Below are 26405 nucleotides of genomic sequence, written 5' to 3'. Positions count from 1 at the left end.
AAGGTAGATTCAAAATAGATTTAAAGAAGTGTTTTAAAATTAAGGTGGTACAAATTTAAATTACCCAGAGAGATGGTGGATGCCTTGTGCCTGGAAATATTTAAGGTCAGGCTGGATGGGACTCTGAGCAACCTGGTTTAGCTGAAGATGTCCCTGCTCATGGCAGGGAGGTAGGAATTAGGTAGGACTTTTAAAGATCCCTTCCTATCACATTTAGATAAAACCTTACAAAAGAAAGGCCTTACAAAATCATGGTTCAGGCCTTGTCACTAAGTATAGGTAACAGCTTGCCTGATAAAGTCCCATGAGAAAGGAATTGCAACAGTGAGAATCAGCTAGCATATCAATCCATTCCTGTGGGAACAGATTGCACCTGTGAGAAGAAAGACTCTTACCCATGAGAAATTGTTCTTTACCCAGGAGACAAGTACGTAAACATGGTTATAGAAGAAAGTTTTGATGGACATGTACACTAGCCATTACCATACAAATATGAGCTGTGTGCAGTAAAGATTCAGCATGGTGCAGGAAGAAACAGGTGCTGCTGTTTCTGCTGCTACACTTTCCAACCCAAAAGATTCTATGATTCAGAAGCTTCCTCCCTCAGAAAAACAAAAGCACATTACAGCAAGTACAGAACAACTTCAAATAGATTTTATTGCTCACAAACAAGCGACCTGGCCTTCCTTATGCATTATGAGCCTTAAGCAAAATCCTTTCTTGTGTTCACAAATTAAGCAGGAAAAAATATCTATTCCTTCAGGACAGTTCACAAATATTAACTGAATGCAGACTAGGGGGAGAATATCAATAATTGACCCTTTGCTTATAGTTTTTAGCTTAATAAAACACGGAATATTATGAATATTTCACCTAAACTTACTCTCAATTTCAAGAGCAAGTGTACTCTCACAATCACACCCAAGAAAGGAAAATTTACAAGAAGCGTTAAATGGGAAAAATGGCAGTGTTTTGAAAAAATGCTGCATACATTGACAATCTAATAGTATTATCCATACTGTTTGATTTCCAGAAAAGCAAAGCAGGATGCAAACTGACAAGGGAAAAAAATAAGAACTAGCAATCTACTCCATCAGAGACAATCAAGTAACTCTCCAGACTCTCTCTCTTTTTTCTTTTTTTTTCTCTTTTTTTAATAAGTAGATTTTATAAGAAAAATCCCTTCTGTAAGGCAGGGATTTGGTAATATCTGAAGACAATTAGACTGCTTCAGCTGGGAAATAATTTTAAAGCACACCTTCAACTGGGCCTTGGCCATGCCATTATATTTTGCTGTAAATCTGAGGGACTAGTGAGGCAAGGCTGAAACAATCTGCCCTACTCTATACCAACTGCAGAGTTAAGGTCAGTAGTATCCAGTATAAAGTAAATATTCATAACAATATTATAGTACAATAACATTATCAGTCAGAGAAAAGCCCAGGATAGCTCACCAATAACCAGAGGTAACAACAGCCAGGAACTTTCCCCAACTCACAGAAAAGATAATACTAACAACTGTCACTGAAAATTTTTAGATTCAATTATTTGAAAAGATGAAGAAATAGAAAAGTATACTTATACTTTGGGGTTTTTTTACATTCTATACTATCCCTATCTGAAAATAGAATGTACAGTAATTTCACGATTACAAGCCGCACCATTTTGACCAAAGTTTTGGTGGAAACCCGGAAGTGCGGCTAGTACTCCGGGGCAGCTAGTACATTAACAAAAATGTGATATCTGCCCTTACCCGGTACTGTGCCGGTCCTGTCCCGAGCCAAAATGGTTTGAAATCCATGGTTTCCCAGTGTTCCGACGATGAATCAATCAGAGAACAGTTTATTGCCTGCCTGTGGATGGTGGCGTTACTGAGAGGCGGGGGGTGTTACCTCAGCAGTTTGATAAAAGTGTGTGATATTTCTCTGTACTTTTTAAAGTGTTTTCAGTCTTGTGCGGCTGCGTGGCTGGCTGTGCTCGCGCAGATCAGGGGAGGGGAGGGGCCGGGCCGGGCCGGGCCATGCCCGCGTGGCTGAGAAGCTGTTTGAAGGAAACGTGGATCTGTTGGGAATGCTCACAAAATGATCACACTACTGTTCATGTCTTTTTCAGCTTGTAAATAAAACTTGCAGGGTACACTGCCGCAGCTATGGTCTGTGTCTTTTTTCACTTGGAAATAATGTTTCCAAGGTCGGCACCTGTCAGTAAGCCCCGGCGATCCCGTGATTCTGTTACTAAATGACGACTTTGTGAAAGTTCGCCGCAAATGAAAGTGCGGCTAATAATCGGGTGTGGCTTTTTTATTGACAAGGACATCAACGTTGCCGACACACCGGAAATGCGGCTTATACTCCGTGCGGCTTGTAATAGTGAAATTACTGTAATTTATTAGCACCTAGTTCACCATCGTGAGATCTCCGTAAGTAGCTCAGTAGCAAAAGAGTAACAGCCACATTTAAAGGAGTTATTAAACACACTCCCTGTATTTCAGACATTGTTTAACTAGAAGTTATTATTATCACCTGTCAAATCTTCCTAAATTCTAAAGGATAAAGAGAGATTCCCAAGTAAAACTTCAGAATAAAGCTGCACTATCCAACGATATAATTCAATTCCCAGTCAATTTTTCAAAAGCACATAGGTAGTTAAATTGCCTCATCTCATACTCAAAACACAGGCCCTTGTTATGGAAAAAAAATTAGAACAAAACACCATCAGTTCTCTGAAAGTTGCTTTAGGAACAGTGGAAAAATCACTAAAAACAGTTTTTCTACCATAAGCATTCTATGTCATTGTAACTGCATAATAAAACTTTCTTCCATATTTTAATTCGGCCATTTTCCCAGAGGTACTGGCAGAGAACACAAGACATTATTTTCTCAGCCTTTTTATGCTTGTATTGGTATTATATGAACTCAAGAAATCTTAATTTTCAGTTCAAAATGCATTTTTCTTAGAAAAAATAGTTAACTTGTAATTCTGAAGAAAATACAAACATAAATTCTTTCATGTCGTTATTTTGCTGAACTGCTTTAGTCATAATGCTTCTGGTACATTTTAAACAGCTAAAATGAAGAATGATTTAAATTATAACAACTGTATTTTAGAATATACTCACCCTGGATTATAAAGCATAACTGCTGACAGATTCTCACAAGATTTAGAAAGATCAGTCATAGACAAACTGAAGGAAGACAGTAGTCCACTCTAACAACAGACCATAAAATAAAAGTATTAGACAAGTTTCTACAAACTCTTACTTTGATGAAATATTGACTAAAGTACATGAAGCAAATGATAAAAGGCATCATACAACAATCAAGGCATGTCTCTACTACAAATAAAACTGTGAAAAGGTTTACATTTACCAAACTCTCATTTAGTCTCACCTTTCTTTTCTCCCTTAGCTTAGCAGCTTCTTTAGGGTGGTTAAAACGAAACATGTTGGTTCTTCCAAGTAAGATAACAGCACCTGATGAGAAAAACACACACCACTAACTGACAGCATTCTGCAGCCGCAAATACCATGTAATTTTTCAGACATGTAACACGTAAGCAAAGACTTCCATTAAGCAAGAACAAAATGAAAATGCATTCTGACAAGTGTATAACCATGCATAGTCATAGCTACCTTAACTGATGCATACAGTGGATTCCTTCCTCTTCCTACTTAAACAAAAACGAAACTCACACATGTTCACACACTGCATGAATGGCTGACTCAAGGTCAATCATGTTCATGGAGTTCAGTTAAAGAATAAACATAGGGAGAGGAAGCAGCTGCCCCAATTTGATCTATATACTCTTCAACAGTGATACTTTGGAAGCTACCAGCAGATGCAGATTTAACATAAATGTGACCAAGAACAAACTTGTCCATCTGCTACTGATCTCCAGTCAGGTTTGAATCCAACTACACTAAAAGCTCCAGATTTCCATTATTTGTACTATAACATTTTTCTTCTTCATGTGGAACACTAAAGTTTACTGTTATTCAAAACAGAATTATTAGACTATAACATCCAACAGCTACTTTCTGATGGAAGAATCTTGAATAATTCATATTGCTCAATGCACATCTATTACTGTATTTAATCAGTTAAGGTCACAAATAAAGAGATTCTGAGCAATTCTTATCATATTTTAAAGACAATGGTACCAAGATTAATACTTCCCTACTAAGAAGTATACTGTCAGTGATGTCTCACTACTGTCATAACATGGAAGTCTTCCAAATTCAGCACCTCAGAATCAAGCATTTATCTGTCAGTCGGTACAAAGCATTTATAAAAAGAAAAAGGACTTCATTACACTCACAGTATGAAAAAACTGCAATTAAACTCATCACTACAAATTCTTACCATCTGATAATGACATGATGTCCGTAGCAAGGAATGCTTCTCTTAAATCAGCTTAATCAACTCAAATTAGGTGATCCAGTCTTAACAAATAAATGGCAAAAAGCTCTACAATCACTTCTTGCTTTCTACACTACACCTCATTTTTGGATCACATTTGCAGTTTGCCTCAGTAAAATCTCAAAAATAATTACAGTAGTTTCACGAATACAAGCCGCACGGATTATAAGCCGCACCCCCGGTGCCTCGACAATGTTGCTGTCTTTGTCAATAGATAAGCCGCACCCCGAATATTAGCCGCACTTTCGTTCGTAGCGAGAATCCGTGCGCAGCTTTCACAAACTGGCCAATTAGTAACAGGATCGCGGCATAGCGGGCTTTACTGGCTCGGGGCGGGGCCAGGCAGGCTCGGCCTGCTCATGGTTGCCGACGGGGCCGGCTGGGTGGTGCTGCAGCCGCCGCCGGGCTCACTGGCCCCCCTCTCCCGTCAGCACCGCCCCGCCGCTGCGTTTACGTACTCGCCCTGCCGGCGGGCCAGCCACTGCCGCCGCTGGCAGGCATGCCGGCCGCGTCGCCGCTGCGTTGTTTACGTAGTCGCCCTGCCGGCGGGCCAGGCACTGCCGCCGCTGGCAGGCATGCCGGCCGCGTCGCCGCTGCGTTGTTTACGTAGTCGCCCTGCCGGCGGGCCAGGCACTGCCGCCGCCGGCAGGCATGCCGGCCGCGTCGCCGCTGCGTTGTTTACGTAGTCGCCCTGCCTGGCCGCCCCCTCCCATCTGCACCGCCGCCGCGTTTCCTCGCCCTGGCCGGCACTGCATGCCCACGCACCGCCGGGCTCCCCTACGCTGCTGGCCCCGATTCTGCTGGGCTTCCCCCGCTGCCAGGCAGCCCCACCCACCGGCCTTCCTGCTTCTGCCATGCTCCCCTGCACTGCTAGCCCCAGTTCTCCCCGGCTCCCCCGCCCTGCTGGCCCGGGCTCTGCGCCCCCCCTGCCCCGCCCTGCTGGCTCAGGCTCTGCCGCCCGCCCCCCACACTGCTGGCCCCGCCTCTGCCAGGCTTTCCCACCTCAGCCGGGGCCGGCCGGGCTCCAGCTTGGCTTGGGGCTGCCGCGGGCTCTCACTTCCGTGTTGGCAGCTTTTAGAATTTTGTTAATGTATTAGCCGCCCCGGAATATTGGCCGCACTTCCGGGTTTCCACCAAAATTTTGGTCAAATTGGTGCGGCTTGTATTCGTGAAATTACTGTACCTTTCATAAATCTGTATGAAATTCCTTCAGTTACTTTCAAGTGAAAAAAAAAAAATTAATTGCAAACATTTGTGACCATTTCATTAGGTGGAAGCAACGTAAATAAATTAATGACATTTTCAGAACTAAAAGCTACAGATATGTGTCCCTAACTTCATAAATTTCAAGGAAGGCAGGAGAAAGACACTTAACAGGAAGCACAAGAGAGTCACTCCTAAATGACGTGTCATTCAAATAACTCGTAGACTTCTCTTTTAATTACAGAAGGGTTGGCAGTTTGGCCCAAAACCCTGAAAACTTGTTCTAGGTAAATGACAAACTATAATTGTGAATATTAACTCAGTTACCTTCAGAAATCCTTCCATATATTCTTATGAGTAAAAAAATATTGTTAGCTCAGTTACACTTACAAAAACACCACATTAGCCAGAATTCACAAATGATCAAAGAAATCCATAGAAGGAAGTGGCAATTAATTATCATGCCTCTTATTATTTTTAAACTCCATGATGGTCTAAAAATTTAACATATTTTCAAATGAACAGCTATTAATGATGAACGGAAACATTTAAATATATCAGCAGTTAATCAGTGATACCTAAAAATGGGTATTTAAGGACCTTGGCAACTCATGCTGTGAGACTAAATGCTAACACAGCTGGGATAAATGGATTGCACACAAGTCCTTAAACTAGTGATTTGATCAGTTTTGCACACTTAATGTCACAGTTGCCACCTTTCTCTCAGACTCAGTCTCCTTACACACACAAAAGGTCAGCTTAGGCAGCTGTTTTTTACAACTTAGCAACTCTTTCCCCCTTGAGTTGCAAATTTTTGTCTGAAGACATTCGTGAGGGAAAAAAGTCATGTTTCCACTTTTAGCAGTACAAAAATCCAGTTGTAATATGCATCTGAAAGAAGGAAATAGCATCCAAATTCCTCCTTTCTTCTGAAGCACACTGAACATTTTCTGCCTGTAAAATGCAGCAGGATAAAGATGATTCATCACAACTCAATTTTTATTGTTTACAGTGTTATTTGCTATTAATGTCAATGTTTCTGTTGGTAAGAATTTACACATTAGATTTACTCAAACCTAAGACCAAGTGGGCTGGGCTTTTTTTCTTTTTTTCCTTATCCATAATAGAAACAAGAACATATGCCTCTCATTCTGCATGACAAAATAGGCACGCTAAAAAAAAGGAAAGATATTGGGTGCTTCTGGAAGATCAAACATTGAGAAGCTCTCCTGCTCACTTGTCAGTCAGTCCTTTCCAGACCAAAACAAAGTATCTTTGTTCCCAGCTGTCCCAGTTGCTTTTTAATCTCCAGATTTTAAAGTCTATACATTAAAATTGAAATTCTCAAACATCCTAAGGGTTAGCCTCCCCTTTTTTGTCATTTCCTATAGCTGCAGCAAACAGATACTCCAGCTCAATCTCCTACTGTACAAGAGAATTTGGCAGTAGTATTAAGCAGGACCAACCTGAAACCTGGGGAGAGGGGCAGGGATGTCTCTGGTATTATTTTAGTCCTGTGGAGATCTATATTCTTTTTCTTAGCATTACAGCAATCTGGCATGGATTTCACTTTGTGTAAAAACAAACAGAATCAAAGGGTAACTATCAAATCATAACCAAGATTATGAACTTGCTGGGGTTTAAGACTTTCCCTTTTGTTTCTTTCTCTTAAAGAATTTTCTTCCATTTTGTTGCTAAGAAAATGTAATGACCAGTACTTAGGAGAGACAAAAGAAGTTGCTAAGCTCAGGGGAGAAGGGCACTGGTTGCACTTCTCTTGTCTGATGGTTTCTCTTGGAGGGGCAGAGATACCAAATAATTTGGCGGGGGAAAAGGAGTGCAGCTCCTGGTTCTCACAGGAAAATGGTCCAGCTGGTTCTTGCGGGGAAAAGGTAAATTTTCCAAGGGGAAAGTGCCAATAGAGAGAGTCTGGGACTGCTGTTTGGTGTTGGTGCTGTTTGTTGTTTTTGTTTGCCTTGGCACCTATACACAGTAAAGAACTGTAAACATTTTCCATCCTAAGGGATGTTCCTGCCTTCCTTGGCAGACACCTGTGTTTCAAACCAAGACAGAAGTGGTAGAAATTAATAAAGAATTCTCTTTTCACCACATGGCAATTCTTTGACAAAAAAAACCACTATGGGGTTTTCCTAGTGGTTTTTTATTGTAGTTCAGAAGAAATGAAATTAAAACTAATTAAACAATAATCCCTTTATATACGTGCGGATTTTTTTCAGTGTTCTGTCAGGAAGAAGCAAAGAGACTGCCTGAAAAACAACATTAGGCTAAGTAATACCTTGGTTGAGGTGTGTGGGTTCTGTGATCTGAATACCATTCACAGAACACTGTGCTCCATTCAGTGGGATGAGGGTCACAGTACCATTGAGATTTTCAAAGACGCAATGCTCACTTTCCAGATCAAGGCCGTGAAGAACTAAACACAAAGAAATAAGATAACATAATTAGACTCCTCACAATTAGTAAGATTAAAATGCTAATAATAATTTATTAACAACACATTGCACTACGTATCAGAAAGTGTATTTTCACTCTATTTTGGACAATGTTTTCTTCCTTCCTTTATCACATACTGCATGCCCTAAATATTTATTGTTTTATTCTAGTGGAAAGAAATGTGCTGGGTTGGTTTTGCATTGGTTTTTTGTGTGTGTGATGCTCTTTAGTCCTGTGCTTTGATGCCTGGCTAGTAAATGCTCCTTTCTTTCCTATAAAACCAGAGAAGTACAATTCACATATTTGTAGAAAGAGATTCCTCGACCAGTTTCATGAGGAAATAATACAAACTTGCAGACCTTAAGGCAATCAGATTTAATCTGAAATGTGATATAAGGATATAAGATGCTATTGTAGACAAAAGGACGGCTGAAGTAAAGTTCTTATGTCCTATGACATTCAGAACTTCATCAATCAGTTATGCTACTTTCCATTTTTTCTTCAAATAATGTGTGATTATGTGTATTGTTCAATAACACAAGGCATCACCAGGCTTCTGACCCACAAAAATATACCAAATCAAGTTATGTGACTCTGATTCTCACCCAAGAATTAAAGGATGCAGTTTACTTAATGAAACTGCCTACTAGGAATTTATGTAAAGATTATGTTATAGAACAGGCTAGATCTGGCATCTAGTTGCATTGGTAAGAAATCAACAGAAAAACCAGTAGATTTTTACCAATTTTCAGAACTTTTTTAAAACTCAAATCTGAGGTTCCAAGATTATCTTACACATAATAGTATAACAATGCTGTCATTCTACAAAGGTTAAGAAAATGATTTTGCAGTAATTGCAACAGGTGCCATATGAAAAAGAACAGTATTTTTACAGGATGTTGTTTCAAGAAAAGTAAGAAATAAATTAGTAACAAGTATATGAACAGACTTAAAGCCCACAAGCTATGCTAGAAGTCAAGCTCTTGGAAGGAAATCCCATGCAATTCAGTTTTCAGATTTTCTAAAAATTACAATACGCAAAACACAAAACAACTAACTTAAAAAGGGAAAAAAACACAGGAAGCTTAGTTCACATATTAGGATACTGGAAGAAGAATATAAAAATGCCAAATTCCATACCAATATCCTGTTCTGTTATAGCATCTTCTCGGCCAACATATGTTTGGCCCTCCTAATTAAGAGAGAAACACACATTATTTCCAGTTGGAATCTCCTTATCTCCCCCACAAGAATATAATTTATCCTTCCACTTTCTCAGGGTAACCTGAATGAAATATATATTTAAACACACATGAAAAAAAGGAATCATGTAGCATTTTCAGAATGCCTTCACAGTCTTTATTTTACAATATTGTAAGAAAATTCAAGTTTCAACTGTCCAGCAAAGAACCACCTTTGTAGTTTTGAGACCATCTAAATTTAGATTTTAAGGTCAAGCTTTATAACTACATGAGTAACAAACCAATAGACACACATAAAAATATGCAACACCTATATCTGGTTAACCAGTTGACTGTCAGGATAAACCTTAACAGATACTTTAATTTTGTAATTTCCAACCACTTAAGAGCTTTTCTTACTACAGCAGAGAAGCATAAAGAGCTTTTCTTGCCATAATAATGTAATGAGCACTATATATAGATAGCAAATCAATACTGCAATTTTTCTAGGGAAAAAAATCACAAGGCATATAAAGGCTATGGAAACACAGACGTGTATTTACCTTCAAGTGGTACAAGATGATACCAGTACTGAGAAGATCATCATCGATGCCAATGAGATGAGGCAGTTCAGAATCTAACACGACACCTATCCCTTCTTTCCTCAGAGCCAAAGTTTGTTCCTATAAAGGACAAAAGTCTATTAGGATGTGCATGAAATACCCTTCTTCCTTCTCTTTCTAAGCCACTTTTAATGTAACAATTTCTCTGTAATATCACACGAGAGAAAGAGCAATCTTTTAGAATTTCTTTTGGAATTCTTTCTTATACATTTTAAATGTGACTTCTTTACTTTTGTTAAGCATTCCAGGCTTGCTGTTGAGGAAATCTGTGAAGGTCTTATTTGAAGGAAGTCAGACTAACAGCTGAATTATACCAGAGAAGGAACATCAATCAAGAGTGTAACAAACCAATATTGTCTCAAAGCAAGCTACACGCCACCTTTCACACCAGTAAAGAGAATTTCCAACTCCTCAGCATTCAGTACAGCTAAAGAACAGAAAACTGAAAACTCTTCAGCAGTCCTTTAAATAAACTGAACCTTGCATAATAAAAACCCCATACTCCTGATAATTCAGTAAACCAAAGCAGTTGAAACACTATGCAATGTAAGAGAAGCACTGCCAGTAGTAAATAAAAGTAAGAAATATTCACAGCATATAATTTCAATTCTTCAAAATTCCTTTGGGCCACATTGTACAGCCATTCATAGGTTGAAGCATCATTCAGCAGGACTTCAAGTGGGAGATTTCAGCCTTGGATAAAGTAATGTATGGTGTAATATGCAACAGTCAATGCAATAAATAAAATAATTATAGCTTTGAAATAAGTTTTAGTATTTTAAAAGTTCAATTTTCAAATTGAAACAGAATCCCATTGTCTTCCAGGCCTGGAAGATAACAACAACAGAGATTGTGAATGTGTACACATATACACACACAATCTTTTAAGACAAATGTGTTTTTCTATGTAAAAGAGGTAAGTCCTGGCAATCCATGAAGCTGAAGTCAATTTATTGATTACATAGCTCAGTTTATATGGTCTTAGAGTTTTGGGTAAAATTCTTTACTGCCCAGGCAATAACCACATTACATAACCACATCCATGCACCTGCAGTCTTGCATGATTTATTTTAGACAAGGCACATCCTCCCTTTTGCCTTCATCCTTCAGATTTCTCATTGATGCTCCCAGGGTTTCTGGCCCACCAGGCTCAGAATGTCCACATCCATCAATTCTGCAGAACTTTCTGCTCTACTGCCCAACTGCCCCCCTATACTTTAAAGTATAAAGATGAAAGCAGATGTAAAATCTCATTTCTCTGCAGAAAAAAAAACAAGGTCTATATTGATACTGTCTAAAAATTCCAAGTATGAATACATCTGGGCAAGATGAGATGATGATACAACATATAAGAAACAAACAAAACTGGGAAATGTTACTCTGGTCATGGATGAATTAAAAAGTTCTCCATCATTCAGAATGAAAAAAATAAGCTGTGATTCATGTGCAGCTCAGACATTCACAATGCATCCAGATATTCATTTATATTATAAAAGAGTTACACCATAAACCTAAAAAATACAGCTTAATTAATTGTTCAATTTTGACTGCAATTTCAGTCAAAAATACCTATCAGATATTTACTAAGTAGCACTGAATGTTATACATAATTTGTAATGTTCCCATATGACAAGGATGAAGACAAGACCCTGATGACTGGTGACCAGTTACTGCCAGCACCTTCGGCCCAACGGAATTGATAAAATATTAAAAGCTGAATATCTTTTCCACAAATTTTTTGAGGAAATTTTGCACAACAAAGCATTTGCCAATGTCCCTGACAGAGGAAAAAAATAAACATCCCAGGAGACAAAAAATTATCACTGGGTGAGAAAAATAGCTCACAAATAATTAAGAATAAAGAAACAGTATGATTCTTTATTTTCCAGTCTTTCCATATTCAACACTTTCTTACTATAATAAGAAATTAATCATGCATAATTGTGATTTAAGACAGATGGATTGTTTTTTTATTCAGATCTCAAATGAAAGAATATAAATTGAGTTTCTTGAATTATATTTTGTAAACGACTACCATTCACACACAGAATGCATCCTGTTAATGGAAATTTTATAAGAAATGCAGCAGACAGTAGTTGTGATTAACTATAACATTTTTTAGTTTAATACAGGTTGTAAAAAAGCTTTTATCTTCAGATACAATCTACTAAAACAACATGAATTTTAATCAGATACCTGCAGTAACTCCTGAACTTTAATTACTTGGATTAAAATTTAATTCCAAATTCAAAAGCTTCTTCAAGGATGCATCCAAAACCCAAATTGGACACGTTTGCCCCAAAATGAAATCACAGAAAAATCACCAATAAACCTTTATTACTTTGTTCTCTAACAGTGAGAGAAGGAAAAGGCCCAAAAGAAGTAGTCAAACTGCCCCTCTTTCATCCTTGACAGCATAGAAATAAAACAGGGACAGACCTCTTTTGAAATCAATTGAAGGTCTCTAAGTTATTACAAGGCAGAGAAATCATGGGGTTTAATCTACTATTTGATTCACTTCCATCTGTGTCACATAATTTTAAGCGGTGAATCCATAACTCAAATTACAGGAGGATGAAAGGTTACTGTCCCTATTAAAAATTACTAATTCAGAAAATTTATGAAAATCTCAAGATGCAGTTGAAGAAAGCTGAATGTACCCACATGCTTCTTAGCTTGAATTATCCTTGAACAGAAAAGTGTATACATACTCTCTCAGAATTTAAGATGTGTTCATAAGCTGTGGAAAATCAAGCAAGCCAAGTATTATCCACAAAGGAGCACTTTGGTTGGTACAAGTGGTTACTGTGCTAGGAGTAGCAAAAGGTTTTCTTCTTTGGGAACTGCTAGATAAAATGGACTCACTTGAAGAGTAGAAACTCAGAAAGTAATCCTGAGGCAGAATACAAAAAAACATGCCTTTACGTCAAAGTGAAAATAAAGGGATTATATTGTATATTTAAATTCTTGTCCCTTTGAATTCAGCTCTGACTCAGCTATCAGAAATATCCTGATACAGTAAACTCATTTACATTTATATAGAGAGATATAAAAGCTTTTGTGAAAACTCATTTCTTCTGTACTGTACTTCTTCTATACTGATGTATTAAGTTTACTGTATTAACTGATACAGTGGCACCTCAAAAAGGAGATATGAGCTGGCAGTTAAAGAACAAATCTATCAAGCGGACTTGAGCTGAAAAGTTCATCATCATCATCATCATATACAACTATCCATTATAAAGACCACCACTGTGACACACAGGATGTCTTTAAAGAAGTCTCTTAAATGCACTCACAAAAATAGAAGCACATAGTTTCACTTTTTTGGGCCAACAAGATATTGAATTAAATTTTTTAAAAAGTAGGTCCAAAAGGCATTTTTAACATTCCTTTACCAATCTAACAGTAGAGGAAAACATTATGCTGCTATTGTCCCAGCACTAATTAAAGAGTATATGTGATTAGTGCACTGCAGCGAACAAAACCTCTCAGGGGAGTTCAATTTTTGTCACACTTTCCAATGCAAAAATGCAATTCCTTTATTTAAATATTGAACAGATAGCTGCTAGCACACAGTCCAGAGAATACACTGTACAGACATGTTCAGTAAAACATGACAATTTACTTGGCCAGCACGATGTTCAGATTTCTACATTTAAATTACGAAAAAACCCCGCATGATATCAAATTTTAAAAATTATGTGCAAAAATGTGCAATGGCAAAAGTCTTGGCATTAATATTTAACCAGGTTATGCATGAGAAAATTCTTATGTTAACAGGTGCTTTGGGTGCATTTGATTTTATTGAAAATATGCTATTATATCCTGAGTCCACAAAAACATCTGACTATACTCAATGGGCTGGCACTAACATAAGTCCTCTATAAAATGTATAGATGCAAGCAGCACACAGAGAAGTTCTTAATTCTTAATTGGTTTTCCTTCCTATCCAAGATGTATTAAGAATGGTACGGTCCTTGACTCCTGTGATGCGTGTAACACCTATGGTCTGACGCTACCTCCTCTGCCTTGTCCTATTGGTAGGATGCCAATTCCCTCTGCCTCTTCCTGACCCTAGAAAAGATCCCTGTCCTTGGGGATCTTCCTCTTTTGCCTCCTGGACACCATGAAGAAATAAATGTTGGAACTCCTAGGGAGAAAAGAGCCTCTTTTGTATCTTTTACTCTAGTTCATGCTGTTGTCTCAGGCTTTCCCTGCTAATGAGCCACAGACAATTGGCAATTGGCGGTCCCAACGTGGGGCTTTTCACTTCAGAGACCCCACACGTGGCTGTGGGTCCTATTATAGGGATTCAGTAAGCCTAAGGACATGTCAATTACCCTGAAGGCAAAAAAACCACCTGCTTTTAGCGTAGTTTCAGCTTAAAGGGATGAAATCGGTACCTTGCCCAGCCCAGGGCAAGTGATTTCTGAACGGGGACCGATCCCACAGTTTCCACAGCCACTGGCACCTGCTGGAGAAGGGTGAGTACAGCCCTGGTTCAGCAGGGCAGGTCCTTGGAACTCCACGCAGCGAAACATGTGCAGCTCCCTCTGTGGTGGGGGGTGACACGTGTTTGCCATGGCAGTGGGCGCTGGGAGGCCAGCTCAGCATGTGCACAGGCGGCCCGGGGCCACTCTGGCGCACAGGGCTCAGCAGACGTGTGGGCGCAGGGCGTGCGGGTGGCGCGGCAGGTGGTAACGTAGCTGTGCTGTTTTAAAAGCAGATTAGGGAAATCATAAATTCTGGAGATGTTACCATCTCTAAGAAAAAATTAGTACATTTTGCTAGCTGGTTGTCTGTTGAAAAATCAGATCTCAATTTGGAAGATATAAATTCGGTTCTATTTTGGGATAAAATTGGAGATTTATTAACATTAAAAGTGGGAAATGGAGATGAAAAAGCCTCTGTATCCCTCCCCATATTCTTACAAATTCAGAAACTTCTACTTCAAACAGAAAACAACAGACAGCAGAAGCAAAGCACTCCGGATTCCCCTTCCCTTTCTCCAAAATCCTCTAACCTAGAGCTGGAGGGGACTTGGGGGTCACCCTGGGATCCGCAGAGCGCTCGGCTAGACTGTAGTTGCTCTGGGCCCCCGAGTCCTCCCCAGTACCCCAGCTCTAATGATTTTTCACAAGTTGTCAGCCGTTCTTCCTTGTGCCCTTCTCTCCCTATTGTTTTCCCTTCAGAGCAGAGTTCAGAAAACTATAAAAGTGACTTTCCTTCCTCTCAAGGCATCGGCCATGTGGCTAAGCCTGAAGGGGCCAGGGGCAAGATCCAAGATGGCACTGGTCATGTGGCGGACACGTTTCCTCCCTCATCCCATAACCCTTTCTTCCCTCTGGTCCCAGCCCCCAACCCATTCCCCTCCCATTCCTGCCCTCGGCCACCCTGTCCCCTCCCTCCTCCAGGAGTCTGCCCTGCATGACATCACCCTGCAACCCTGCCCCCATGAGTTCCAACCCTGATTCCCATGGCTACCCCTCTCCTGCTCAAGCTACACATGCCTGCCCTTCAAAAGCTACTATGGGAACTGAGGGGAGGTTGGAGCCCTTGCAGGGTTCAGTGCTGGTGGGGATGGGGATGGGAAGGGTCCAGCTCACAGCCTTTGCGGGGCAGACGGTGCCCCGCGGTGGGGGAGGGTGGACAGCCTCCCGGGCCCAGTGGGTGCCCAGCCCTGGAAGTCAAAACCTGGGAGAAGATTATACACCATCAGCAGCTCCAGTTGTTTATCTTGGTAGGAGAAATGGAAAGAGAAGTTATCAGCCTTAGTCCTATCAAGATAAAAAGGAAATTTGTAAAGTCCAAAGAGAGTTTGGCAGAAGCAGTGAGATATTTAAGGGTATGATGAGAGTAACATTTAATTCAAATGAGATGGTACCCAATGATATTAAGGACTTGTTCAGATGTCTGTTAACTCCCCCAGAGCATGATCTGTGGGAAAACATATGGAAAAGATCTTTAAGAGTGCTTCTGCAACAGCTGCAACAAAGCCCTAATAGTGCAAAAGATGAGGATGATAATGATATTACACATGAACATTTATGTGGAGAAGGCAAATGGCACTGCCCAGAAAAACAAACATGGGTATTAACCAAGTCTGTTTCGGACAAGATCTGTAATGTTGCAGAAAAGGCCTTCAACCAGCTCACTATGTTGAAGTTAAAGGTAGATATGTTAATATTAAACAGTTTTCCTCCGAGAAGTTCTTGCAATTTGTAGATCAACTTCGTGTGCAGGTGGAAAGACAGGTGCCAGACCCAGTGGTCCAAGCTGAATTGATCAAGGAGATGGCTCAGAGGAATGCTAATGAAGCCTGCCGCAGGGTTATACTTAGCCTTCCCCTCGAGCCACCACCTAGTCTATCACAGATGATTGAAGCCTGTGCCAGAAAAGCAGAACTGTTCAGTGCACCAGAGAGGAACCCAGGACTGGCACAACCAAAGCCTGCAGCAGCTGTAACACCAGGACCAAGGAAGCAACTGGTGCCACCACAGCAGCTGCAGCATATCACCTGCTTCCAGTGCAAGAAGCCAGGACATTTCACCAGAGACTGTCCACACAACCAGAAACAGAAGAAGACAAACAAACAAAAAAACTAGGTTTACAGCATGCGCCCGCCCTTGATACCATAACGCGCAGATATAAATACAGCAGGTTCCACAGTGGTAAAAGCCTCTCTCTTCAAAACAAAGGGGGAGGATGGGACAAAGGGTGTGGGGATCCAAGACAACATAAATGTCAAATGTTCAATTAACAAGGTTTGGCAGCCTCGTGGTCGTTTAAGGCTTATAACTATAAAAGGTTTTCATTTCAGGTCAGCAGATTGGAGAGTTATTACAGTGGACCTGTCTAACACTTCACTGGACGTGACATTATTGCATATGGAACTGGACAGTGAGTATTTTGTTACTGGGGACACAGCACACACACCCCCGGAGAACTGAGGTGGCTCCCATGACCATGAAGGGAAGCATCTCCTGCCTCATTCTCCTGGTACCCTGCCCTCAACCACCATTTTACCTGTTCGAGGGGCAAATCCTCGCCCAGGCCATTCCCGTTCCAAAGAAGTCACAGTAGATGGAAAATCACCTGAAGTCTACTGGGCAGAAGTGGTGGGTGAGGACAAACCTCTCTGGCATGCAACCTAACTCCTCTGCCTTGTCCTATTGGCAGGATGCCAATTCCCCCCGCCTCTTCCTGACCCTAGAAAAGATCCCTGTCCTTGGGGATCTTCCTCTTTTGCCTCCTGGACACCCTGAAGAAATAAACATTGGAACCCCCAGGGAGAAAAAAGCCTCTTTTGTATCTTTTACTCTAGTTCATGCTGTTGTCTCAGGCTTTCCCTGCTAAGGAGTTAACAGGGTGCGGGGCAAGCCTCAGACAATTGGCAGGCAGGACTGCAATGAACGTGCAAAAAAACCCAAGGGAGGAAATTCCCAAACAAGCACTGCTCACTTGATGTTTCTTATATGAGGAAGTAGAAAAGAAAATTGATCGTCAGGAGTTCAAAATGAAAAAACAACCCCTTGTTGTTAAATACAAGGACACTGCAGTCACCAATAACTGACATGGCTGCAAGAAATTTCCTGGAAAAAAGGCGAGAAAAGGAGAAGAGGTACTTGTGGACAAAGGCACAGGGTATCGCCTGGGGTTTCCTAACTTCAACAATCACTGACACAGAAAGCACAGGGTGTTTTCTGGAGAAGGATTGCTATCTGTTTGTCCTGTTTTATACTCCAAAATTGAGTGCAGCTGAATAAATCATAACTCACCTACATGGAGCTTATTCCCATCATTTGAGTGGTATAGTCCTAATGCAGGCTTTGAATGGATTAAAAATAGCAGGATATAAGAGGAATACACTGCAGACAGACCTCTGTTTATATTTACATAAATTATCTGAATAATTCTAGATATAATTCTTCTCAAAATGCTACATAAACAGATTGAATACTCCTCTGAATTTTCAACTGCATTGCATGCTAATTATTGTATTTATAAAGACGACAGTCAACTACTGAAGTCGCATTCACAGTATTAAGAGGCAAATGTAGCAAAAAATTAGTAAAGCTGCCAGTAAGCCCCACAAAACACAAGAATGCTGATTTGATTGTTTCTGTAATTAAAGAAAACTTGAGGAATTTCTTCCTCTGCTTGAAACACTAGCAACATTTTTCCTACCTGAGGAGAATCAGCTGAAAAGTGACCTCCTGTGTCACAAGTACTGTGCCCAAACACCATAACAAGTAATTTTATAGATTACACTCAGGCTCTCATCCATTATATAACGTAAAATTATTTCAAACATTTGGTCTGAACTTGGTAATAGCCAGTTTATACTCATGAACTTTGCATCACTATCGACATTTAGTTGAAATAATAATTTTCCTTTTCCAGTCTTTATTCACTGATACTGCCAGCAGTGGATTCTCCTTACTGTGGTTATAACTACACCAAACTCCAAGCATTTCCCCCCAGGAGATGATGATGCTCACCATATCCCAGCATTTAGCACATCCTTTCTCAAGGTCTTCTTCTTTGCCAACTTCCACACCCTGTTCCGAGTGTGTATACAATTTTGCCAGCATCATGTACACCTCTCTTTTCCACTCACTGCATACAATATCTATCCAATCCTTGCAGATTCATGTGTCTTTCATGCAGACATACTATCTTGTGACAGTAAAGTCTCCTCTTCCAGTGTATTAACTCCTTCACATTGCGAACTATTTTCCATCAATGACTCTTCTGTTATCCTTAGACCTACCCAATCAGATGTTCTGCTAGAAAACTCAGCACTAATAGAGCGAACTTCACCAGTTAACGCATTTAAAGACACTATTAAACATGACTGACCCCAAAAATGTACTCCAGGGCCACCTCCTCAAAACCCCTACAACTACAAACTTCCCTCCCAGTACCACTGCTTTCATCACATCCTCTGTATATTTATTTTTATTATATTTTTATCCTTACTTCTACTCTACATAAATAAGGAAATAGTTTCCTATACATCCCAGGGTCAAATGTTCCATCAACATCCACCAAGATGAGAACCAGTCCCATGCTGTTTCTAGCAGGAACCACAGGTCCAGCACACACCGACTAGAAAAATCAGGATCAGCCAGCTCAAGAAAAAATTACAGACTACAGACAACATGATATTCATTAAATAGGAAATTACTATTTAAAACCCAAGAGATAAACAGGGAGTTATGATTTTGAAAGACATGGCAGAAAAAAAGACACCATTTCAAAGAAGTCTTCTCAAGAAAAGCAAATTAAATTTTCCTCACTACCCCAGCAAATTTAAGCTGTTCAGAAGGCAGTATCAGTCAAGTTTTTGACTCCGTCTACAATTTACTTCAGCATAACAAACATAAGTCAGAGCAACAGTTCTGAATTTAACATTTGCTTTTAGCTTTAAATGTTTAGTTCCACAGGGTAATATTTTAGCAAATTATTTTTCATTTGTTTTATTTTGAGAACAGAGTTCATAACTACTTTTCTAGAAACTGGTGAAGGTATAATCACCTTACCTTTTTTCCCAGACATTATGTGCTAGGTTGTACTAGGTCAGTTAAAGAAAATACAAGTTGTCACTTAGGTGACGCTTTTAATGCAAATTAAAGGCCTATTAAAAGGTCAGAAATCATAAAAAATATATTCCATTTCATCTCAAGACAAACATTTGAGGATGCTACAAAAAGACAGGATAAAGTGCCCTTTAAAAACTATCAGTTTGATTTTGTGTACCCAAAGCATAAAATAATTGGTGCGTTAAGATGACACAAATAGCATTAGCAACTGGTTGTCCATCATAAAGTGACCAGGATTTTTGTTACGATTCTTTTGTAAAGCAGGTAAACTCAGCTGGGGAAACTGAACTTTTCCTAAGAAAATGTCTTCCCTTTATTCAAATTCCAGTGAAATAGATCTCATCTAAAAATATACTCCAATTCTATCATTAATACTATACAAGATAAGCATATAAAATACAGATATAAAAATTGCATAATTATACAGAGTATACTGTCAATTAGTTTGAATTCTCTAAATTTAATTTCTAGTAAAAGGATTGAAAGCCAGAAGATACACAGGAAATGCCCTTGTCCTTATATTACATGTAATGAAACTACAGTTCATTTCACAATTTTAATAATGAAGCAAAAATGAACAAATCATTCTAACTTGCAACAGCCCAGTACAGTAATTAAACTGCTTTAAAGGACAACATAAGAGGATACCAAATGCTTCAGCTGTAATTGCAGTACAATGACCTCAATTTCAAATATAGACAACAATGAATCACACGTACAGATGCCTAACAAGATCACAGCACCCTTTAAAAAGGTAGGCTGAAAAAGAGGATAAACACAAAATAAGGGGAAAGGACAGGATGACAAGAGTATAAATCCAGAAATATAGTCACAGGAAATAGGTACCATATGAATCAAAGGGAAGTGTCTTTTAAAAATAAATTAAATAAAAGCTTAAATAAAATCTGTAATGAGATATCTTTAATCTGGCATCAGTTCCTAATATCAAGGTCAAAAGAATTATCATATCTAATTAAAAAAAAAAGAATAAGGAAATCATATTTCATAGCCAAGAGAGACATCCCAAATATTGACTGAAGGATAAAGTTCCCATCACTTTTTTTGTATGTTTGGTAAAAACTGAATATAAAAAATTCAGAAGGGAGGAATCTCTTGCACTGTACTATGTGATCTAGACTACAATACATTATGGCATTCTGGGCAGATTGCAGTTTTGCCACCTTCGAGTATTTTTTAAATTTAGGGCCCATTGAGTCCATGAAAATGAACTAGCACAGCTTTGCCAATACCAACAGAAAATAAGGCCTCCTTGAAAGACACAAACCTGCTGTACTTTTAGGGAAAAAATGCAAAGCTCAAGAAGCAACCAGTGACAATTGTAGTTTGCTAACTGATCTGAACCTTAACTTGGATAGCTGTCACTCTTTTTTGCTTTCTGACAAAAACCTTCAGGGAAATACTTTTGTTTGCTAATCTAAAACAATAAAAGAGGAAGTCGTGTTCTCCAAAGGAGGTATGGCACTTGTTATATTTGCATAGTATAATAAGGCAAGTTTTATTTTTTCAGTGAAAAAGCTTTATGTTATTTTTAAAACTTTACTGAGACTTGAAAACATGAGTGTCCAAATGCTGTCTATCATGGCAGCCTTGTCTCTCACCTGAATTCTCAGTGACTCCTAACAGGTACTACTGCACCTCAAAACTGTGGATATACTGGAGGTGATTCATTCCACTATATAAATTACCTCAATATAAAGGATTAATGCACTGATAAAGTGTAAAATAGAGCACTTTCTAATGAGTTATAAGGCAAGTGAATATTACCAGCCATAACAGATGGAGAGCAGATCCCCTCTTTCATTCCTAAGCTTTGAGGCATACAGGACACCAAGTTCCATCATTTCAGAAGTTAAAGAAGACCTCACAGTGAGTCTAAATCTAACCATTTGAACAAAAAGATGTTTGAAATATTCATTTAAATGCTTCATCATTGTAAACTATCAGGAGCGCATGAAAAATCTCTTTCAAAAATGCTGCCAAAAAGGACTTTGTGACACAGAAATAACCTTGAATTTAACATGTACAATACAACCTTTCCTAACGGAAACAAGGTGACAGGTGCATTAAGACCAACAAGATCACTGGTAAACAAAAGCTACTTGTTGAAACCAGGACAAACTTTGATATTAGTTTACCAAAAGTAATCTATGGCATTTAACTTTTAAATATGTTATTTTATTCATAGATAAAACTTTTAGATTTACTGCGTAAAGCAGCTTATACTTAGACAAAACTACAGAGATTTAAACATAAAATGAAATATAACCAAATTCTCTCCCAGGCATATTTCAATTAAGAGTATTAATGACTGTTTAAATTCAGCTAATCAATTTAGGTCTTAAGAGACTAGCAAATTTAAAGGAAAATGGCCAAAAGAAAATTCCTCAGGAGCAAACCCTCTCAAATTTCCCTGGTTTGGGGATACAGTAAGATACAATTTCCATGGGTTAATAGAATCTTAACCTTAAAATCCTCCTTTGCCTTTCTGTTATGTTCCCTATATAAGACTGTACCACTGGAACCCATCAAGGTCAATCAGACCATGGCCTCCTTCCTTCCACAAGTCCATGCTGAATTTTGCAGCCATCTCTCCACTGACTGAAACCAGAGAAAGAAATAATAAGGCAGAGCAAGGTGATCACATAATTAAAGACTGTTGACAGAGGCAAATGGCAGGCAGACTTCTGTAAACCAGCTAGGCACTTCAAACATCTACATTTCAGCTTCTCCAAAGCATGGCTTCACATTTACCACATTATCAGTTGCACTTTTCAATGGAAAAAGCTTTCCTTACAAAGTTGAGATATGCAACCAAATCTGTGCTTTCTTATATGGGCCAATTAACAATCCAAATGAACATCAGAAAACTGAAACTATCTGCTTCTCATCTTCCACACAGATAATTCTTGGTTATGTGACAGTCTGCCTGAGTACAAGATTCAGTGTTTTCCCCAAAATTCAGATTATCCCTGTAGCACATAACTAGTAAATTAATAAATTCTGCAGATCAATTGATATACCAATATTTCAAAGTCTGGTTTTCTCAGTTCTCATCAAAAAGCTGTTACTACAGAAACACAAATGACAGGTAGATTCCACTGGGGGGAAAAAACCCAACCCAACAAAAAAACCACACACACAAAATGCTAACAAGCAAACAAAAAAAGAAAGGCAAACAACCCAGACAACTATGGGCACGCTATTCCTTCATGGTAAACATAATGTACAATCGGGTTTTTTTAAGTTTCTGTATAGTTTATCTTTTTATGATGCCTGGAAGATGGGATTTTGAATTGTTTCCCTTGACCAGAAATTCTTCTTGAAAACAAACATCTCCACATTCAATTGGAAAAGACAGACAAATCATCACTTTTCAGAAGATTCAAATATGTTCTTTTCATGAGTCACATCAGCATCTTTTTTGGCCTACTATCATGGAAGCATTTGGGTTGAAAAGGACCCTCACAGGACACCCTCAACTACACCATGTTGCTCAGAGCTCCATCCATCACCTTGTCAAATCCTGGTGCTGACCCTGCCATTATCCAGTCAAATACATAAGGCTTTGATACAGTAGCCTGAGCACAGGAATGCAAATGAAGCAGGATGCAAAGAACCTTCCAAGGGCAGGTAATAAACCAATTTCACTCCTCATAGCATCAAACTGCTTCTTCAGATAATCAAAGGTCAGAGCACTTTTGGATTCCTATGAAGAAGTTGATACACTGTTCTTGATGTTTTGAAATATAACCCATCTCAGATTTGTTTCTTTATGCTCTGTGGACACAACAACAAAATAAGAACATGAGGCAATGAAAGACAGTTGAAAACAAAAATAAAATTGTAACCTTTGACAGTCAAGGGTTTAGAGCAGTGTGTGTTCAGGTACCATAGAGAAAATCTGATAATTGAATTAAACACATTCAGAAGAAATCCTTTAGCAACAGTTTGTCTGTGGGAAATGCAGGCGCAGAAAGCTCCCAAGGCCTTGTGAATACAGGCTCAGAGATAGAGATGGATAACAGTGTTTGAACTAAGACCTAGGAAAAGGCTTGGAGAATTAGAATATGAAAGCGAAACAGACATGAAACAAGAATGTAAGTTTGTAGTTTAAGTAGAAATATGTTTTAAGCAAACAGATGTGTATTATGTAAGCAGAGCAATTGGTTAAGCAAGCTAATAAGAGATTTTAAAGTTTAGCAACAGAACCTGATATGAAGTTATCTAGAACTTTAAGATTTATCAGTGTAAGTTTATGAAGTTGATTGTACATGATATATATAAGTATATGATTGGCTGAAAAATGATGCACTGTGGTAAAGCCACGAAAGACAAAGCAGTTAATGATGGCGTAAGAAAACACCAGCGAACTTCGTAGAAGTATTTGACTGGCTAAAAAACTTTTATATAAGGCATTGTAACTGAAAATTAGATGGGCTTCTGATGTTATGGTGTTGGATCCAACACCTTTAATGTCTCACCCTTCCAGGAGGCTGACAATGCCATAAAGCAATAAATCATCTTTTACAACAGCTCTCAGTAATTCCTGTCTCTTGTAAAAACTATCCCGATATTTGTCCAGATCTTGCAAATAGGACTTTGAAAGAAATTAAACGTGAATATTTAACAAAAAGTCCTACAGAAGCTGACATTTTGAAGATGATTAAGTTCTTGTCTGGTCCATTGTGGATTTCTTAGTTCTAATTATGTTTTTTGTATTTACATAAGGGCAAAATCTCCAGACATGCAAATGGTATTCATGGATGAATTATTACTAGGCCAGAAGTTGCCTGAAACCACAAATCTTTTGCTGAAAAAGTTCCTGCAAAACAATGAGATTCTTTCACAGAGAAGGAAGTTGTTCTTGGGAAAAGAAAAAATAAGTGGGCCATAGAATTCTGCCTAAACCCTGTGTTTTTAAGATGTACATACAGCCAAATCCACTTCAAAACAAATGGGATTTAAACACCTAAAATATCTTCAAGCACTACCTGATACTTCAGTACCTAAAATAGGGATAACCTGAAACACTAGCCCATTACCCTCCAACAAATAAAACTGAATCTGCCCTCTCTTTAACTCTTATTGGATGAGTCCATCACTGCCAATAAGATATTTTTATATCATTCTGGGAAGATTGTAGTGGAAGGAGAAGGATATTAAGTTACATTAATAACTTAACAGTATACTCTATACTATGCCTCAGTAATATTTTCATACCCAGAGTGTAAGTGTACCAGAAAAAAAAATTCTGCATAATAAAGCAATCTTTCTAAGAACCAACTGGAAAAACCTACAAGAGTCAGAGAAAAAATCTGGAAATAACACAGATATGTTAAGAGTGTTGCAAAATGTGGAATGTGTAAAATTTTCTTAAGCAAGTACGTCCTTTAATGTTTAATGTTAGTTACACTTTCAAGCCTAATCAATAAGAAGGGAGATTTAACCTGCAAATCAGAGAGTAGCAAACAAGCTCTAAGTGATGTCCAGGTGTTAGAAAATAAAAGTTCTCATTGGTAAAATTGCCTAGTTAAGGTTTAGGGCTGACATGCTTCAGTGACCTCAGACTTAGGGAGAAGTTAACAAATCTTGGGAAGAAGGATGTACCACTTATAGTGGGCCCAGAAATTTATAGATCACAAGGACAGAATGGCAGAAACTCCAAGATAAGAAAGAAACTAAGAAACCAATTCACCAATTGTGCCAAAATCAGCTTCAACTGGGTAAAAGGTTATTTCGGCAAGGGCAGATCACAACCACCAACCCTAGACATCCACAGACCCGAAAGAAGAGAAAGCCTGAGCATGCAGACTGATTCACATGGGATGTGAGAGAATCATTAACCAAAAGAAGAGGGAATACCAATTAATACCAGAACTAGGTGACTTGTAGCAATGTACACTAATTCCTTTGTTTGTTAAAATGTGTAAATAGTAACAAGTTCTGACAGCTGGTGTGCTTTATTTGTGGAATACCACCAGGCACCCAGGGTTGTTCAACTCTGAAATAATTGTTCAATGTCTCTCTCTAGTGTGTAATTACTGTTTTGTTGCACACCAGGTAATGCATCTGTGATTTTTGTGGACAAGAGCTTTTCATGCTTGCACTGAGGGCTTAAACTACCAAAGGCCAAAGAGATGACACAGACCCACTCCTTACTTTTGAATGCTGCATTGCCATCCAGAAGACAGACAGACACTTCATCAACAGTTCTCCAGACAACTAGCGTACACATAGTGACCTCCCAATATAAAAAAATACTACAAATGGATGTCAAGAAACACTAGAAATACCAGCATTAGGGAAGTTATTAATACAAAGGTTGAAAATGTAAAAAGATTTCTCTATGCATAATAATAATATTGCTCAAAGAACTAGAAGAGGAAGAAGGAAATTTCACTTCAAAGTATGTGAAAAGATTTACTGTATGGACAAGAGGAACAAGAGGTAGGAGAGGAGTAAAAAAATATTTCACAAATGGAAATCTCATTTGGGCTTACTAGCAATATTTCCTCAAAAGGTGAAGGAATAAGCACAGCTGAGTATTTAGCTTGCTATGTTTTGGATGAAAACAGGTTACATGAACACCCTTCTTGTTCTATAGACTGACTCTCTTACAAATACTTACCATAAACAGATCAGATAAGACAAAATACTAACAGGTGAAAAAAATTTGATTGTGTCTAATTGTGACTGACAATTCCAGGGTTAAAAAAAAAAAAAAAAAAAAAAGTGTTCCAAGAAAACAACTCCAAAATGTCTGAGATTCTCACTGAAGTGACAGCCTACACATTGAAGTAGGAAAAGCTCTTTTGCTCTTTATTGTATCAGTGAAGCTGCTCCACTTCTTAGTGGGTGTCTGTTTTAAACTTTTATTTTTTATAAAGCTGCATATAC

The 26405-nt window shown here is 38.7% G+C and overlaps 1 protein-coding gene across 4 annotated transcripts in view; it reads right to left on the bottom strand.

Annotated features, from left to right (window-relative positions):
* LOC116993471 (kinesin-like protein KIF16B) overlaps nt 1-26405 on the bottom strand; it is a 154842-nt gene that overhangs the window by 78996 nt on the left and 49441 nt on the right. For all 4 annotated transcript variants that reach the window (XM_033054085.2, XM_033054086.1, XM_033054088.1 and 1 more), the window contains exons 13-17: nt 9820-9939; nt 9216-9267; nt 7918-8055; nt 3390-3472; nt 3119-3207 (exon numbers count right to left, since the gene is read on the bottom strand). In XM_033054085.2, coding sequence (XP_032909976.1) covers nt 3119-3207; nt 3390-3472; nt 7918-8055; nt 9216-9267; nt 9820-9939 — 482 coding nt within the window. The remainder of the gene's footprint in view (nt 1-3118; nt 3208-3389; nt 3473-7917; nt 8056-9215; nt 9268-9819; nt 9940-26405) is intronic.

The sequence above is a fragment of the Catharus ustulatus genome, chromosome 3, assembly GCF_009819885.2.
Source record: "Catharus ustulatus isolate bCatUst1 chromosome 3, bCatUst1.pri.v2, whole genome shotgun sequence".
NCBI lineage: Eukaryota > Metazoa > Chordata > Aves > Passeriformes > Turdidae > Catharus > Catharus ustulatus.
The sequence above is the reverse complement of the archived record's forward strand: the minus strand, read 5'-3'. Positions and strand labels throughout refer to the sequence as shown.